The sequence below is a fragment of the Aspergillus welwitschiae genome (assembly GCF_003344945.1).
Source record: "Aspergillus welwitschiae strain CBS 139.54b unplaced genomic scaffold BDQ94scaffold_68, whole genome shotgun sequence".
NCBI lineage: Eukaryota > Fungi > Ascomycota > Eurotiomycetes > Eurotiales > Aspergillaceae > Aspergillus > Aspergillus welwitschiae.
Window position 1 is genome coordinate 59,914 of NW_020798762.1, and position 16,188 is coordinate 76,101.

At 52.7% G+C, this 16,188-nt stretch overlaps 6 protein-coding genes across 6 annotated transcripts; 2 read left to right on the forward strand and 4 right to left on the reverse strand.

The window, feature by feature from the left end:
• Positions 1 to 467: 467 nt before the first annotated feature.
• BDQ94DRAFT_163904 (uncharacterized protein) lies at positions 468 to 1,065 on the forward strand (the record flags this gene model as incomplete). Its single annotated transcript, XM_026769839.1, has 3 exons — positions 468 to 528; positions 634 to 693; positions 905 to 1,065. 3 exons carry the CDS (start codon positions 468 to 470, stop codon positions 1,063 to 1,065), a joined length of 282 nt encoding a protein of 93 aa, XP_026620157.1.
• A 1,419-nt stretch (positions 1,066 to 2,484) lies between these two features.
• On the reverse strand, positions 2,485 to 4,913 carry BDQ94DRAFT_163905 (putative MFS transporter; the record flags this gene model as incomplete). The annotated part of the gene is made up of 11 exons (XM_026769840.1): positions 2,485 to 2,571; positions 2,811 to 2,889; positions 3,065 to 3,369; positions 3,437 to 3,521; positions 3,578 to 3,747; positions 3,799 to 4,250; positions 4,285 to 4,366; positions 4,410 to 4,491; positions 4,538 to 4,613; positions 4,660 to 4,792; positions 4,848 to 4,913. 11 exons carry the CDS (start codon positions 4,911 to 4,913, stop codon positions 2,485 to 2,487), a joined length of 1,617 nt encoding a protein of 538 aa, XP_026620158.1.
• An 883-nt stretch (positions 4,914 to 5,796) lies between these two features.
• On the forward strand, positions 5,797 to 8,729 carry BDQ94DRAFT_163907 (uncharacterized protein; the record flags this gene model as incomplete). The annotated part of the gene is made up of 9 exons (XM_026769841.1): positions 5,797 to 5,874; positions 5,938 to 6,188; positions 6,241 to 6,324; positions 6,387 to 6,707; positions 6,753 to 6,810; positions 6,858 to 6,935; positions 6,982 to 7,169; positions 7,219 to 7,378; positions 7,647 to 8,729. The coding sequence occupies 9 exons, from the start codon at positions 5,797 to 5,799 to the stop codon at positions 8,727 to 8,729; spliced, it is 2,301 nt and encodes a 766-aa protein (XP_026620159.1).
• On the reverse strand, positions 8,384 to 9,932 carry BDQ94DRAFT_154545 (AN1-type zinc finger protein). Its single transcript, XM_026768313.1, has one exon. The coding sequence runs from the start codon at positions 9,831 to 9,833 to the stop codon at positions 8,883 to 8,885; it is 951 nt and encodes a 316-aa protein (XP_026620160.1). The 5' UTR covers positions 9,834 to 9,932; the 3' UTR covers positions 8,384 to 8,882.
• A 273-nt stretch (positions 9,933 to 10,205) lies between these two features.
• On the reverse strand, positions 10,206 to 13,514 carry BDQ94DRAFT_175903 (histone deacetylase hosB; the record flags this gene model as incomplete). The annotated part of the gene is made up of 1 exon (XM_026772579.1): positions 10,206 to 13,514. One exon carries the CDS (start codon positions 13,512 to 13,514, stop codon positions 10,206 to 10,208), a length of 3,309 nt encoding a protein of 1,102 aa, XP_026620161.1.
• Positions 13,515 to 13,965: 451 nt separating this feature from the next.
• On the reverse strand, positions 13,966 to 15,446 carry BDQ94DRAFT_120125 (uncharacterized protein). Its single transcript, XM_026763745.1, has one exon. It carries the CDS (start codon positions 14,855 to 14,857, stop codon positions 14,486 to 14,488), a length of 372 nt encoding a protein of 123 aa, XP_026620162.1. The 5' UTR covers positions 14,858 to 15,446; the 3' UTR covers positions 13,966 to 14,485.
• Positions 15,447 to 16,188: the final 742 nt, after the last annotated feature.

Sequence of the window (16,188 nt, forward strand, 5' to 3'; positions counted from 1 at the left end):
TTTGTCACGCCAAATTGGACTTGCTTGCACAGTGACATTTCGGGGTTTGGGAGGGTATGGCCCACAGTTTATATGACTCCCCGCTTCCCAGGTCTATCGACGCTGTTCGATTGAAAGAGCAGACCAGTTCGCAAATCCCCCAAGCAAAGTCAAGACAAAGCAACAAGGACTGGCAAATATTTTTCTATCTTTCATCTGAACCATCATTAGTCCCACTCAATTCTACTTTGAAGATCTGACCATCCATTGGTGTTGTGTGGTCGAAAACCCCTCTTCCCATTATTTTCAATTACTCAGGGTGTGAAGTATTGTCTGCCGTGCGAGAGAGTTTTGTTCTCCAACCGTTGTGGGATATCGAACCCAATTCAGATCTGCGCTTTGATTTCTCTTTGGTGAAAATCAAAGCCAGTCATTCTCACCAATTGTTTTCTTCTACTACGAAAACGGAAACACAGACATCCTTCATCATGGCCACCAAGACTTCGCAGGCCGCAAAGGAAAGCAGGCATTGGCAGGACAGACTTGAAAGTATGCCCCACTCCGCTGCAATAATCTTCCTCTCTGCACTTTCGACTTAGCCGTGACGGCGGCCCCCTTCTTCTGTCAGATAACTAACCCTGACTTCTCACAAAGTATACTGCTTTGAGAACAAGTTGAAGGAGCCGATTTACAATTACGATTCCGATCGTCGAGGTGAGAAGCTCTTTTCTTCGTATCTCCCAGCCTTCGACTCTCCTGGTTACCCCTCGTTGCTGGAGTTCCATGTCCCTTCCTTGCCCCTCATTGCTTGCTGTTGTCCACTGTGTGCTTGTGATGGTGAAGCTAAGCTGTGCTTCACCGACTTTTGAGCCTTCCCAAGTCAAACAAAAGATCGGGTTATACTGACGGGTGTGTCGCTGTTCAGGAGGTCGCACAGCTTGGACCTCCAAGGTCACCGTTCAGCACCATGTCCCGAATATTCCGTGGATAATTCCGGGACGATACTTCTTCGACGGTCATAACAATGCCCGAGAAGATGCTGCCGAGGTCGCTTATAGGGCGTTGACCAAGACCAGCAACCCCTGATGTCCGTCGAGAGGCTGTATTTCTAGATCTTGTCTGGATGTTCACCAGGAGAATGACTCATGTCTCTCTCCTTTCCCTCGCTCTCGTCTACTCCGGTTCTTTTTATTTCTTTTTATGCTCAGGTTGCATGTTATGTACGACGCTATCCGGACTGATGCCTACTCCTCGGGTCTCGCAGATATGTACAACATTTCGGATGTCGACAATGAACCTTTCCTTCTTCGTTCTCGAGACTTGTTTGCTTCTCTCCCGCTCGATTCCCTTGATTATTTTCCCAACGCAGAATGGCACGACAACAGTATGGGGTGGATTGTGGACATGGCTGAGGTTCACTTCCTGCGGGAAGACGGTTACCGTTGAGCGGATGAACCTTGGCCCCTGACTGTTCTGCGGTGCCCCTGCCGTATTCGGCTCGGATGGTCCGGTCATATTGATTTGATTCATGCCGCAGGCGGCGAGCGCATCTGACAGTCCTGTTATCATATTCACCAGTTCTCTAAAACAGACAGTCGGGCCCCGGTCGAATGCTATAGGACGACAGAACAGATTCGTGCGAGGTGTGAGTTTTTTGTCAGTTTGATCGAGCTCGTTTTGAGGCCCTTATTCTCTTTCCTCCTTCATCATGGCAGCGACCCAGACTGCCAGTCTTCTTTTATTTATTTATTTTTTCTTCCTCCCTATGCCCGCTCAGCCATCTGTGGCCAATTCCGACGAAGTAGAAATGCGCCCATCGCTCATGCACCCTAGACAAGCGATCGCCCAATGCGGAGCAGAAGCGGTTTGTCGTGCGCCAGCTGAATGCAGACAGGGGAAAATTGACAAAACCAAAAGAAAAAAAAATTGTTCGTCTTCTTTTGCTTATCGTTTCTCACAGCGTTTATGGGCGGAGTTGAGGGATCTTCTCGGGAATTGTTTCTTTTCAATTAATCCAGACCGTTGTGTCTTTTTCTGAGGCAGTGTCTGGTTGGGAAAGCCCTTCCATGAATGAGTGTACAGACTAATGTCTACCGGGATTGATATTTTTTTTATTGTCTCGTTTACTTTTGAATGAAGTCATGCCATCAATCTAAATTTTGGTTATTTTACTATTTGGGCGCTGAGCAGTTCCTCAAGGGCAGTCAGCGCTAAGTGAAGAAAAGAAAAGTGGGAGACCCTCAGGTCCCACCGCCAGTTCGGGAGTTTTGTCAGACGCGGAATATCCACAGCACCCAAACCCCTGGGATACCAGGTTGGATAGTGCTTAGCGGGTGATTCAGTAGTGATTGCTGGCCCCTATACCTCCAGGGGATGCTGAATATTGGCAAACCAAACCTCTGTTTTAGCAGCCCGTCATGGCCCTGAGCTTAACCTTATTTCCCTCACGTGTTGTGCCCGCCCGCCCGCCAGTCTCTCCGGTTCCATGGTTCACATGCCAATCATTCATTTATTATTCTCCGTGTGACCCGCGCACCCTTCCACCATACGGTAGATAGCAATTATGCCATTCAGGGCTTCACTAGGGCCCTCCTGGAAAAAACCCAGCAGAGAGAATTACGAATGGTTGTGTCCCAAGACCCGCTGGAATACTTGTTTTCTGCGCGTCTTATTGTCCAGAACTAACTGCCTTTTTCTTGCTAGTCCCTTTTTCTTTTTTTTTTTTTTTTTTTTTTTTTTTTTTTTTTTTTTTTTTTTTTTTTTTTTTTTTTTTTTTTTTTTTTTTTTGGCACTAGCATGACTCGTTCACCGTCTTACTTCGCGAGACTTACGCAAGAAATACTCGGATGCGAAATGGGTTGCTGAGGAGTGCTGGAATTAATTCTGAGCTCGAGTTCTCCAGGGGATGACCTGAGAAGAATTGATGCAGCGGATATGAAAAATCGATGCTGGTGAGTACTATTCCCTTCGACACAGGAGTTGACCCTCGCCAGGCTGACAGACCCTAACTTCAAATATATATTCATGGTATACTAAGCTGTTAAGCACGCAGTGATTCAATCAATTAATTAATCAATAAGCGAACCTCTCACCCCCCTTGGCCCACTTGTTCCTCCATCCATAATACAGTCGCAGCAGAATGCATCCCGTCGTGACCATCAGCAGCAGCGCCGCATTCGTCCAATGTCCCGTCGGATAACCCTTCTTCTCCTCGTCGGACTTATAAATCCATACCCCTACAATCTGTCCCGGCGCCCCGAATGACACGTTCAATGCAATGGCTAGGCCGGTCCCTGCTGTGGAGCGGATATTGGCAGATAGCCAGCCGAGTAATGGCGGGATGCAGGCAAAGGAGCCGCTAGCTGCGACTACGAGACATCCGTATCGGTGCTGTTGCAGGAATTAGCGGGGTGGTCGTTTGGATAAAGGCTGGATTGGGATGGATGCTTGCGCGTACCAAGTATGCGTCTGCGGGAAGGACGGCAGATGCGAGGAAGCCCATGGCTCCGATAAACGCAAAGAGGGCGGAATGCAGACCACGGCTGTGTTTCGGTTCATACATCAGTACTACACTGGAAGGAAGCAGATGGCTACATACCTGTTGAAGTAGTCAGCGGACCATGCAACGACCGTGGTCACCACATAGGCAGCAGCCCATGGTGGTACTGTCATGAGTTGGGCCCGCAGATCCGCATATCCCAGGCCACTGACGATGGCAGGGGTAAACAGGGAAAGACTAGAGAATGGGGTCGAGATGCCGAAATACACCTATACCAAGCATTGTTAGGGCCTGTCGCTGAGTTGCGCTGGGGGACTAACTATATAGTGCGCGTATAGTCTCCAATCCGTCAGGATCTCCTTCGCTTCTTCCCAGCTCATGGCCTTGGCCGCCCCATGGGAGCCTTCCTCTTTCAGTCTGTGAATAGCAAGAGCCTTCTCTTCCGGGCTGAGCCACGAAGCCGACTCGGGATAGTCAGGGAGGAAGAACCAAACGAGAAAAGCCGAGGCGCACGACGGAGCACCTTCGATGATGAACAGCCATCGCCAGGCTGATAGGCCGCGAACCTCGTTCATATGTCCTACTCCGTAGGCAATGGCGCCGCCAAAAGCACCCGCGAGAGTGGCGGACGCTAGGATGAGAGCAACACGCATGGACCGCTCTGAATTGCGATACCAGAAGGTCAGGTAGTATACGAGTCCGGGGAAGAGACCGGCCTCCGTGGCTGTCATGTCAGGGTCAGCAGATTCCACAAAAGTCAATTGAGCACTATCTTCGTTAATTACCTCCGAGCAGGAATCGGATACCAGTTACTTGGGAGAAATTGTGCGAGCCGCCCAAGCCCATTGTGGTAGCTCCCCAGGCTAGCATGAGGAAACCGATCCATCTCTGTTTGTGTTAGCCAATCCCCGAAAGCAATGGGGTGACTTACACTGGGCTTCAACTTCTTGAGAAGATAGTTGGAAGGCACTTCGAACAGCGCATACGCGATCAAGAACACCATGAGTGCGACACTGCATGATTAGCACTCGCGCAGTCGATTTGACAGCAGATACCTACGTGTACTGGTACGAAGTCATATGGGTCTCCGAGAGCAGATCATTGCCGGTATCTTGGTTGAGGATTTTGGCATTTCCTGGTCTGTCAGCACACTATACTGCATGCCCTAGGATGTCAATTACCTATGTTGGAACGATCCAGATAGCAAAGAAGATAGATGCCCGCGCAGAGTGGCACAATGCGCAAGTCTTGCTTCCAGACCAGAGCTTTCTCACGGATGCCGAGATCTATCCCAGAGTAGCTCTCCTGGGTTACCTAAATCGCCATTAGGAGTCTGTAAATTGAAGGAGAGGAGAGTTAGGAAGCTCACCTGCGGAGCAGCTTCAATATCCTGCACGCTCTCAGCGTGGTCCAAGTCCTTTTCCCCACTCATCATAGTGTCTTGGGCGAGAAATGACTGCCGTGCAGCTCAAAAATGATGAATCAGTAGCAGCGCCCCTTGTCACAATAGATCGTTGCGTAAACCTCCGTGACTCAACCATGCGTCAAAGGGAGACCGACAGGAAAAGAGAGCGCAGAAAAGTCCAGGCGAGAAGACCGACAGACCGGCTGACTCCAACTCAGTTCAGCTCAACTAGCCCCGAATCGGAGGCAGACCGCCATCCCCAAAGGCTACTTCAGCTGCATGGCTGCTTGCTAGTGGCTGATCGGCAAAATTGGCTCAGTTGAGCGGAAGTTCTTTTTGCTGCGGGCGTCAGTCAGGCGGGTATGCAAGGTTTGTGTGCCGTTGATTGATTGGAACGATTGGGCCTGTAATCTTTCATTTCCTTGAGCAGCTGATGATTGAACTCGTAGGTAGACGTGGGGGATAATTGGACTTCCATGTGGAGGATAGATAGGCTTCTCCAGGGAATCCTCCAGATTGATTGACCTCCGCAGGGACCGGCAATACTTGGAAATGGAGGAGACGGAGTAAATGCGGGGAAGATGTCTGTATTGTAATTATGTATGGCTATTACAGCATTCTTGGTATAATACCACCCAAGTGCAAAACATACAAACAAGACAAACATCACTGATATTGATCCAAGACAAGAAAGACAAAAAGAGTCGCTGACAGACAGAAAAGTGACATGCTTCCTGGTGGTTCATGAATGTATGCTCGATTCACCCCGCAGAATTGGATGAGAAGCTGCCGCTCAGGCACCAGACTATCCATCACCCCAACAGCCTCTTATAATTTGGCAGCAACCGCAGGCCGTGCCCGCATCATCCCCTCTTCAGCTCCAGCTCCGAGCGGGGCTCCTACTATCGCAACCATGTCGACTGCCACACCCCCGGCCACGCGCAAACCCATGCCCTCGGCATTGACCTTTGATTTGCATGCTAAGTGTTCAGTATGCTAGTTATTCCAATCCTGTTGAGAGTCTAATCGTATGCTGACTACTATCTATACCTAGACAACAAAAGCACGTGCCAGTACCCTCCGCCTCCCCCATGGCGATGTCCCCCTCCCTATCTTCATGCCCGTGGCGACACAGGCGTCTTTGAAGGGCTTGACGTACGACCAGCTCCGACAGACGGGATGCCAGCTCTGTCTGAATAATACCTACCACCTTGGATTGAAACCCGGACAGGCGGTGCTGGATGCCGTAGGCGGGGCGCATAAGTTGCAGGGATGGGACCGAAATATTCTTACAGATAGTGGAGGGTGCGCTGCCAATGATATCTCGGTGAATGAAACATTTGACTGACGGAGGCAGATTCCAAATGGTGTCCTTGCTTAAACTTGCGACAGTCACAGAGGAGGGTGTACGGTTTTTGAGTCCTCATGATGGCACACCGATGTTCGTTATCCCTTTCTTTGGGTAAACTGTGTGGTAGCTGGCGAAGCTAAAAACATTGACAGGCTGCTCACGCCCGAGCATTCCATCTCGTTACAAAACTCGATCGGATCCGATATCATCATGCAATTGGACGACGTGATCGCGACCACTTCGCCAGACCAAGCGAGAATCCACGAAGCCATGGAGCGTTCCGTTCGCTGGCTGGACCGTTGTATCGACGCACACAAGTACCCCGAGAGACAGAATCTGTTTTGCATCATCCAGGGTGGACTGGATTTGGAAATGCGGAAACAATGCTGCGAGGAGATGGTGGCGCGAGATACACCGGGAATTGCCATTGGTGGTCTCTCTGGTGGTGAGGCGAAGGAGGACTTTTGCAAGGTGTATGTTATACCCTTTATCCATGTGGGTTCCGGCTGACAAGATAGGGTGGATACTTGCACGGGACTGCTCCCGGAGAAGAAGCCGCGATATGTGATGGGAGTGGTAAGTTATTCATTCAGCGGGTGTATGTTATAGGCTGACCTGGTTAGGGCTATCCCGAGGACTTGATCATGGGAGTTGCGCTCGGCGCGGACATGTTTGACTGTGTCTGGCCGACACGGACGGCTGTACGTCTAGTATCCCTATCCGATGTACTCCAACTAATTGATATAGCGCTTCGGAAACGCTGTGGTTCCGACAGGTACATTGAACCTGCGACACCGGTCTTTCGCAGAGGACTTCCGGCCGGTGCAGGAGGGCTGCACCTGCAGCATCTGTCTACCGAAGGAGCAGGGCGGACTGGGCATTACGCGAGCATACCTGCACCATTTGGCGGCGAAGGAGACCGTGGGAGCACATCTGTGAGTTGATCTGCGATATTTTCTCTGATCTATACTAATTAACTATCAGGCTTACAATGCACAACGTGCACTATCTGCTGTCGCTGATGGGATCGGCGCGGCAGGCGATCATCGAGGACCGGTTCCCGGCGTTCTTGCGTGACTTCTTCAAAAATTTGTATGGAGAGAAGACAAATTATCCGGAGTGGGTAGTGACGGCTCTGCGGGGGGTGGGAGTAGATTTGATGGAGTAATAGATACCAGAATAGAGCAGAGTCGTATGCCACTCTCCATCTATAAGATCTTACTTTCTACTTCCGAGTTCGGATATTACATCCGTGACGCGATCACATGACCTCGTGGCGCGTCGCGGGCGCGTCAATCCATCATTTACTCCAACCATCCCACTTCACACCAGACATTCTACACATAATCACTTATACCCAACTATACCAAAATACCACGACACACAAAACACCAAAAATAGCCACTACATAGAACTATAACAACATGTCCCCCTCAGCCGAAACTCTCCCCACACAGGAGTCTACTCCTCAACCCACCACCACCACCACAACCACCCCCCAAGAACCTATTCCCCATGACCCAACCCACGAAGAACACCAATACCTAAACCTGATCCGCCGCATCCTCAGCGAAGGCGAGCACCGCCCCGACCGCACGGGCACCGGAACCCGCTCGATCTTCGCCCCTCCACAGATGCGCTTCTCGCTCTCGAAACCCTCCACCAACACGACCACCGGAATCAAAGAATACGCCCCGATCCTCCCCCTCCTCACTACCAAGCGCGTCTTCCTGCGCGCCGTCCTCGCCGAACTCCTCTGGTTCATCTCCGGCACGACCTCCTCCCTGCCCCTCAGCGAAGCCGGGATCAAGATCTGGGATGGCAATGGCTCCCGCGAATACCTCGACAAAGTCGGTCTTTCGCACCGCGAAGTCGGCGACCTTGGTCCCGTGTACGGCTTCCAGTGGAGACATTTCGGGGCGGAATATGTCGACGCCAAAACGGATTACTCCGGTCAGGGAGTCGATCAGTTAGCCGAGGTGGTCAAGAAATTGAAGGAGAACCCGTTCGATCGCAGGATTATTATGTCTGCGTGGAATCCCAAGGATATGAGGATTATGGCCCTGCCGCCGTGTCATATGTTTGCGCAGTTTTATGTCCGCTTTCCCGATGCGAAGAGGGATGAGGAGGGTGTTGTGAGGGATGGGGAGTGGGGGAGGGGCCATTTGGATTGTTTGTTGTATCAGAGGAGTGCGGATATGGGGCTCGGGGTGCCGTTCAATATTGCTTCTTATGCGTTGTTGACGCATTTGTTGGCCCATGCCGTGGATATGGTTCCCGGGACGCTGGTGCATACGTTGGGCGATGCGCATGTTTATTTGGATCATGTCGATGCGTTGAAGGAGCAGATTGAGCGCGAGCCGGTGGCGTTTCCGGAGGTGAGGATCAAGAGGGAAGATCGAGGTAGTGGGGTCGTTGATGGTTGGAAAGAGGAGGAGTTTGAGGTGATTGGGTATAAGCCGCATAAGGCGATTAAGATGAAGATGAGCGTGTAGCTGCATCCCATACTTACTCCGTATATAGAGGTAGAACTGTTATAGACAAATATGATTCAAAAATCAAGGGTATATACTCTACATTTCCTCCCCCCGCTCCTCATCTACGCCATAGATCAAACACCCCATTGATCCCCTCCCTCTTGGAGGTAATTATAAAACCACACCCGCCCCCCTCAACAACACAACCGTATCCCCCGACTTCACCCTCCCGCCAACACTCTCCCCAAACTCCAAAAACACGCCCCCCTCCACATGAAACACCCTCAACTTCTCCTCCTCCCCTCCACCTCGATTATTCACGTTCTCCACCTGCAACCGTCTCGCCGCATCATCCAACACCCTCCCCACTTTCCACCTCTCATCATAGAAGAACTCCCCCCTGGGCGGATCCGTCGCCGGCTTATTCGTCGTCTCGCTCGTGCCCACAACATGTAAATAGATCCGTTTCTCAGCGGGAACGTTATTGTCCCCCTTGGCGGTGCGTTTCAAGGTATTCAGTTGGACCGCGCGGCTCGGTGGTTTCCTACTACTACTACCACCAGTCGATGTAGAGGAGGTAGGTTGTTTCCCCCAAGCGCGCAACTTCCCAAACATGGACTTCAATGTATCCGTCCCTCCACCTGCTGCACTCCCTCCTCTGGCACCATTCCTATTATTATTTGAGATAGGCCGACAATCATGACTCTCCCTCAACCTATGTTTGAGACAATACTCCTTCCGGCACTGATCGCACCGCACGCCCGGGTCGGTGAGTGTATTGATGAGCGTTTTGCATGAGATGTGTGCGCATTGATCTGCGGTGTAGATGGTGGGCTTTTGCTGCTGGGTTGTAGATGTGGAGTTGGAGGTGGAGGTGGATGGTGATGGCGAGATACGTGCGTTTGCGCACTGATGCGCTGTTTCGGTGCGGTGCTCGAGACAGTATGTCCCCTTGCAGGAGGGGCAGCGGAACGGGAGGAAATCGAGTTGGTTGCAGGTTGGGAGCGAGCAGTGCGAGCCGATGGCGTCGAGGTCGGCGTCTGCTGCTGCTGCTGCTGCTGCTGATGATGCTGATGATGCTTTTTGGTTGGGGGAGGGGGTGGTGGTGGGTATTGGGGACATTTTGGTATTCTTGAGATAATGGTTGACTGGGAGTGAGAGTTAGGGGAGGGGAATGAGAGAGTTAGGTTATATGAGGGAGTGATTCTCCGTAGATTGGATAAATCGTTAATAATGCTTCTGGCAGATGCTGGAAGCGCCCGCCGGCGGGAGTCATGCGGAGAGGCAAATGACTCAGCGTGGCGGTGCACAACGTTATCTGATCTGGTCGGAGATTGCTCGGAGATATGTGTGGCATTCACTGGATTAATTAATCTGCTAAAATCAATTCCTTAAAGAAGACATAGGAAAACTCCAACACGAGGGGTATATCAAACAATGTCAAAAGTATCAACTCCAACACAAGGAAAATCAATGAGTGAATCACAACAATGATCAATTAATACCTCCTTTCTGCTCCTCCTCCTCCTCCTCCTGCATTCCCCGTACGGTATCTGCAAATGGAATCACCCCGCTCGACATCATCACCGGCAATCCGTCCCGCGCCAATGTCATCCCTGGAGGAGAATACAATGCCGATGGTGGACGGCCTGGTGTCAGCGGCGGCGACATGACCATTCCAGCTGCAGCCTCGGATTCGCCTCTGTCCCAGCGGTTGGTGGTGTTGCTTTCAACTTTGCCCACGGACGGCGGTGACGAGGTCACTGGCGTAACGATCGATGGCTCGTCCTTGGCTTCTGTCTCTGGATAAATAGCCACTGGTGCAGGCTTCGCCGCAGATCGAGATGCCGTCTTTGAAGCCGAGCTTGTCTGTGCCCGGCCAGCGGGCTTGCGAGGCGACTTGGGGGTCTGCATCTGCATCTGTGTCTTCGAAGTAGCCTTGGACGCTGTGCGCTTCCGCTCTTCCGCTATCCGTCTCTCTCTTTCTCTCTCCCTCGCCGCGTTCTCTTCCGGCGACGGGACCTTCAGTTTGATGTGCAGCTTGCGTACTCCGGCTGTCAGACTGTCCAGATCATCTTGGGGTCCATCGGGATTCGGCGACTCTTCGCTTTCTGCAGAAAGAAAAGCAGGCGGCACCCGCGGCACAGGAGGCGTATTTGGGCTCGAGGGTAATCGAGGGGTGCTGGATTGTGAAGTACTGGTCTTGCGCACCGTGGCACTCGTCGCGGGTCTGGGCCCGGTCGGCTCTGGGGTCGATGCTGCTGAGCCAGCCCCTGCGCTCTTCCTGCGGGTCACGCGAGCGGGGGTCTGTACAGCCGGAGCTGTGTCTGGGGCCGTGTCGATGGTGGTTCTCCGACTTCCACGAGCCGCAGGACGCTTGACTGTCTCGGCTGAAGGCGACAGAGGCAGCGAGGGCTTGGGCTTTCGCACGCGGAGTTTCATCCGGCTGTCCTCGGCCGCCGTAGCCGTAGCCGTAGCCGCAGCTGCAGCTGCAACCGCAGCCGTGGTAGCGCTCGTGGAGGCTGCATCCACCGCTGTCTGACGCTCCCGTCGCAGGCGCGATGCCTCTGCGTTGAGTTCCTCTGGCTGACAGCTTGTCGTTTGCCGACCGGTCGGAATTAGAACCTTGCATAGCTCGTGCGTGGCAGTGGCCCAGCTGACTGGCGGGGGTGGAGACGGTGCTTCGGGCTCCGGGCTCGAGTGCGAACCGGTCGACCTGCGGTCTCGCGGGGGATTGACCACTTTGGCAGAAAATGACTGCGTTGTGGTCAAGTAGGTCGGTGCAGCCTTCTCCCGGGGCTTGACAGGTGCTGCCGGCGAATAAACTAGTGCCTCCAATTCCTCCAGCACGCCTGGTGACCACCACTCACTGTTGTAGACCGGTTCAGTCACTGATCGCCCCTCTGCCGAATTAGACAGGCCCAGACGATCTGTCATTTCAGAGGCAAGACGGTTGATCTGCTGCTCGTCCACATCATGGGTGCTGCCCTTTGCATCTCCCAGCCCAGACAAATGACTGAGCACACCGCTTGTCAATGCACGATTGCTGTAGCCACCCTCAAGAACACTGATGATCCGTCCATCTGTCCCCAGGCCCTCCTCGTTGGCCATCCGCACCACGTCGGCCGTGAACCTGGCATAAAACTCGGTGGGCACGTTGACCTGGTGTCGCTGCATGCCGGCGCCCTCCCACTCGCTCGCATCAAACCCGGCTGAAATAAAAATGGCTGCCTTAGGCGGAGGTCCATTAGGCGTGTTAGCCAGACGTTCGGTATGCATGCGCAGGAACGCACGCGCCTTGTCGATCAGCACAGTGTACTTGGCGGCATACAGGTCCCAAAACTCTTTATCCGACTTCCACGGCTCCAGATGCACGTTCCAGATGGATTGGCCGTGGGCCTTGTCGATACACACACTCGCATTACGCACCTTTTCTGGCTCACCCATTTCACACGGATAGGAGTTAATGTCGTGTAGACTAAAATATCCCACCATGGTCTTTCGATGGGCGGCCGCATTCCGTGGCGCAGTCACGGCTTTGTGATTCTGCTGCCAAGCGATATCTTGCGATCCGTCTCCGTGATGCAGATCAAAGTCGAGAATGGCGGCATGGGTCAAGCCATGGGTCATGGCCGCGTACGAGATGCCCACATGGACGTTGTTGATCCAACAAAAGCCTGACGGATGACCCGCCGAACAATGATGACCGGGCGGGCGGATGCAGACAAACGCTCGCTTGGTTGGGGCCGGACCCATGACTGCATCCACGCCTTCACTGACACCACCCAGGGCGCCTTCGAACGCGCTCAAGGATTCCGAGCACAAGTACAGGTCTCCTTCGTGAAAAGCAGGGGCATTGGTGGCGGCGCTGTCCTTGCCGGCGCTGCGAGGGCGGACTAACTCCTTGCCGTTCAACGCAAGCCGGGATTCGGCTGCATCGCACATGGTCTTCAGGTCCTCCATCCATTTGGACCCATGCACGTGCGTGACGGCGGGCGAGCTGAGCGACAGTGTGCGCGCTGTCTTGCGAATGTGGAATGGCGGCACGGGCAGCTGCTGCGGATTGAGATCGGGATGAGGAGCGAACGCGCCTCCTGCATGTCGCCGGGCTAGTCGAACATAGGCGGCCGAAATGCCCAGCACGCTGGCCTGGATGCGCTCCGGACGCTCGACGATAGAGTTAAGCGCCGCGCGGGAGGTTCGCGGGCGCGAGAAGCGATGGCCATAGCACGCATCATGGACGAGCACCAGTGTCTGCGACTGTAGCTTTGCGGACTGATGCCAATCTACTTCTTTGCGAAAGGACTCTGCTGCGATAGATGCTGCTGTAGTGACAGGGTGCTCTGCTGAGGCTGTCCGGTGAGCCTTCTTGGCCATGTTTGGGTGAGTGGCGGACGCGCTCGTCGGAGAGGTGCCAAACGAGGACGAGGAGTGTCGCGATAAGCTGGGGCGGGGAGAGGTGGAGGCTCCACGATTGGAACGTAGCGACGCGGTGGATGAGCGTTTCTTCAAGCTGGGAGAGGACTTGCGACGCTCCTCGGCCAGGGAGCTGGAGCTGGGGATGCGACGTGGGGTGGGATGCGCCTGGGTCGCGACAGCACGCGCGGGGGGATCGGAGGGCGATAACAGGGCGGCCGACGAGAGTCCTGGGGAAGAAGGAGGTAGAGACATCGCGTGGAGAGAGGGATGGCTCAGTCTCTGAGTCGACAAAGTCGCGTCATCTGTAGACAGCGGGGGCCCGGTTGCTGGGGGGGATGAAGCCGCAGTGAATGAAGTGGGCTCATGGCGCTTGGAGGGGTCCATATTGGGCCCATCGAGAGGTTCAGCGGATATTCTGTAGGTGGAGTAGAGAGATAGATGGAAATGGTAAAATTATAGAACTATAAAATCTAGAGATAGAGATTAAAGTAGAAAGATAAATGCGATGAGAGTTGGTAAATGGGGAGGAAGTTGAATGCTCAGGGATAGATAGGGAGGAGGGGGAAAGGAGGGAGAGAAGAGAGAGAAGAGAGAGAGAGAGAGAAAGGGAGGCAGAACACATAACAACAAGCACGGGAACTCAAACCCAATCCCCTCCTCCATAAGTCAGTCAATCAATCAATCCATTCCATTCAAATCAATCAATGTAATGCAGGGTTTCCCCTCATTCTTCATGCTTCACAATCAAGCTTCCAACTTTCCAGGTTCAGGGGCCGGCGATCCATCCGGGATTGCGCTCCACTTGGCCTCTCTACTTAATCTCTACTTCTACTACGGCTGCATTTATAAGTAGTTCTTCCAAGTGTGTCTTGCAGGAAGTCGTTGAGAATGTGACCCGTCATCCCTGACTGGGCCAATGTGGTTTCCAATAATCACTGGTCAGACAATAGTCGATCGTCTTATTGCTGCAGCCAAATAATCCATGCATCATCTGGGGTTCGCGCATCACAATCAGATCGCTCCCGATCTGATCGGAGCAGCCAATCTATTTACATCCATCTAGTCCACGATCAACTCAACTGATAGCATACTGTGTCCCTCAAGGCATAACCCCCAATAAAACACCAAAGAGAGGGGTATGAAGAAGTCTCTTTTTCTCATCGGGATTTGAAAGTCCCGCCCGACCCTGATAAAAGCAAATGATAAACGCCCGAGAAACGCCCGAACCGAACCCACCCAAAGGAGAAAGATGATCCATGCATCCAAACACCGGTGCTGATGATTCACAAAATACCCCAAATTACAAAGGAAAATCAAACGATTGCAAAAACACACTCGGCCACGTCAAACGCAGCTTAAAAGGTCCGCGACCGTAAGCTAGCGAACAAGGACCATCGCTTCTTCCGGGGAGTCGGCAGGCTTTGCTCGCTGGACTCGCTGGACTCGCTGGGCTCGCTTCTGTCGCTTCTGTCGCTCCTGTCGCTCTTGTCCGCAAAGCTCAGCATCGAGAAACGTTTGCGATCCTGTTTGCGCTCCTGCTTGCGCAACTTCCGCTCCGACTTGAAGCCGTGGGTTGCGTGTCCGTAGCAGAAACAGTGCATGTGGACCAGCTGGATAGACGTTTCGGGACAGTAATTGTTCTCATTGTTGCGCGAGGAACAAAGCTGTTGGCCGGCGTCTTCTTCACACCGGCACCATTCATAGACCATAAAGTACTGGCGACACATTTTGAGTGAGGGGGTGGGGGTAGAGAGCAGAGAAGCGGGTAGCGTGATGAGTTGGTGATGGAGGCAGTGCAGAAAAAAAGTAAACTTCGAAAAAATAAGAAGAAAAAGCGAGAGATCAAATATGCCGGAAGTTTAAACGGTCGAATCTAGATCCACCAAGAAGCAATTCGTGCCCAAAGACCGGCCGCGCTGAAGAGGGTTTGAGTCGGTGTGGATTTGGTGCGGGATTCTTCTGACTCCGCGGCCTTCCGGAGAGGGGTTGATGCGAAGTGGAATTTGTACACTGTCGTACTCCTTTTTTTGATAGAAACTGCTTTCAAAGCAGGAGAGATCTTGCTGGCCGTTGCTCGTAAGTTGAAAATCTATTTTGCGCAGAAGCTGGTGGACGAGAGGCGGTTTATAGTAGGATATAGATGACGATGGAGGGATGGAGATCACTCGGCGTTCCGCGGGTCTGGACTGGGCGGTTCGGATTGAGGGTCAAGCGGTTTGGAAAAGCTGATATGACGCACTTCCAGCACAACCAAGGCTGAAGGAATAACAGTCGCCGGGACTGTTCTATCAAAATCGAGTAGGGGGAGAGATTTCCAGGTTCACCAATGTGTATTCAGCAAGGAGGGGGGTGGAAGAGTTATGAGGAGGAGGAAGAGGAGGGGAAGAGAAAAGGCGAAGGGGAGCAGAGCGTCAATGAGGGCAAGGGAGTCAGTCGAGTCAGTCGGTCAGTCAGCGGAAAACCACCACCTCAGGGATGATCAATGAAGGAAAATGACGGCAGATGTTTCTTTAAAAAGAGCCAGCATGAGAGAAAGGGCAATGAATGACAATGCAGCAGCAAAGAGCCGTCCAGACAGTTGGTTCAGACGAAGTGTTTGACGTCAGCTGCAAGCGCTGTGGTGGAGTAGGGCGTTAAAGAGTGCGCCAAATGGAAGGATGGAATGATGGCTTCATGCAGGAAGAGAGGGAAGGGAAACGGTGAGAGATGCAGCTACCCTGGTTCATCATGACGAAGAGAAGGTCGACGACTACTTTTACAAATGCTCACTGGCCCGGCTGCCACGGAGAAGAGGGATGATCGGACTGTCGCATCGATCGAAGCCCAAGCCAACTGGGGCCTAGTAACTACCTGCATTGCCTAATTCGGATGGCTCCTGAGTCCTTTTCTACTTAGTGTTACCCTTTTTATTTGGATTCCCTTATAAATCGCTTTTCATTTTCTCTGATTGTTGGTTCAGTCCCGTGAATGGTTCCCCGGTCCATCCGGGTTTTGAATGTCACTTCGGAGTTGTGGTCAGTGGTACGTTCACTTATAAAAGGAAACATCAAACAAAAAA

Coding starts and splice junctions, on each gene's coding strand:
- BDQ94DRAFT_154545 (XM_026768313.1), bottom strand. CDS start 9,833: ATGTCCCCAATACCCACCACCACCCCCTCCCCCAACCAAAAAGCATCA.
- BDQ94DRAFT_120125 (XM_026763745.1), bottom strand. CDS start 14,857: ATGTGTCGCCAGTACTTTATGGTCTATGAATGGTGCCGGTGTGAAGAA.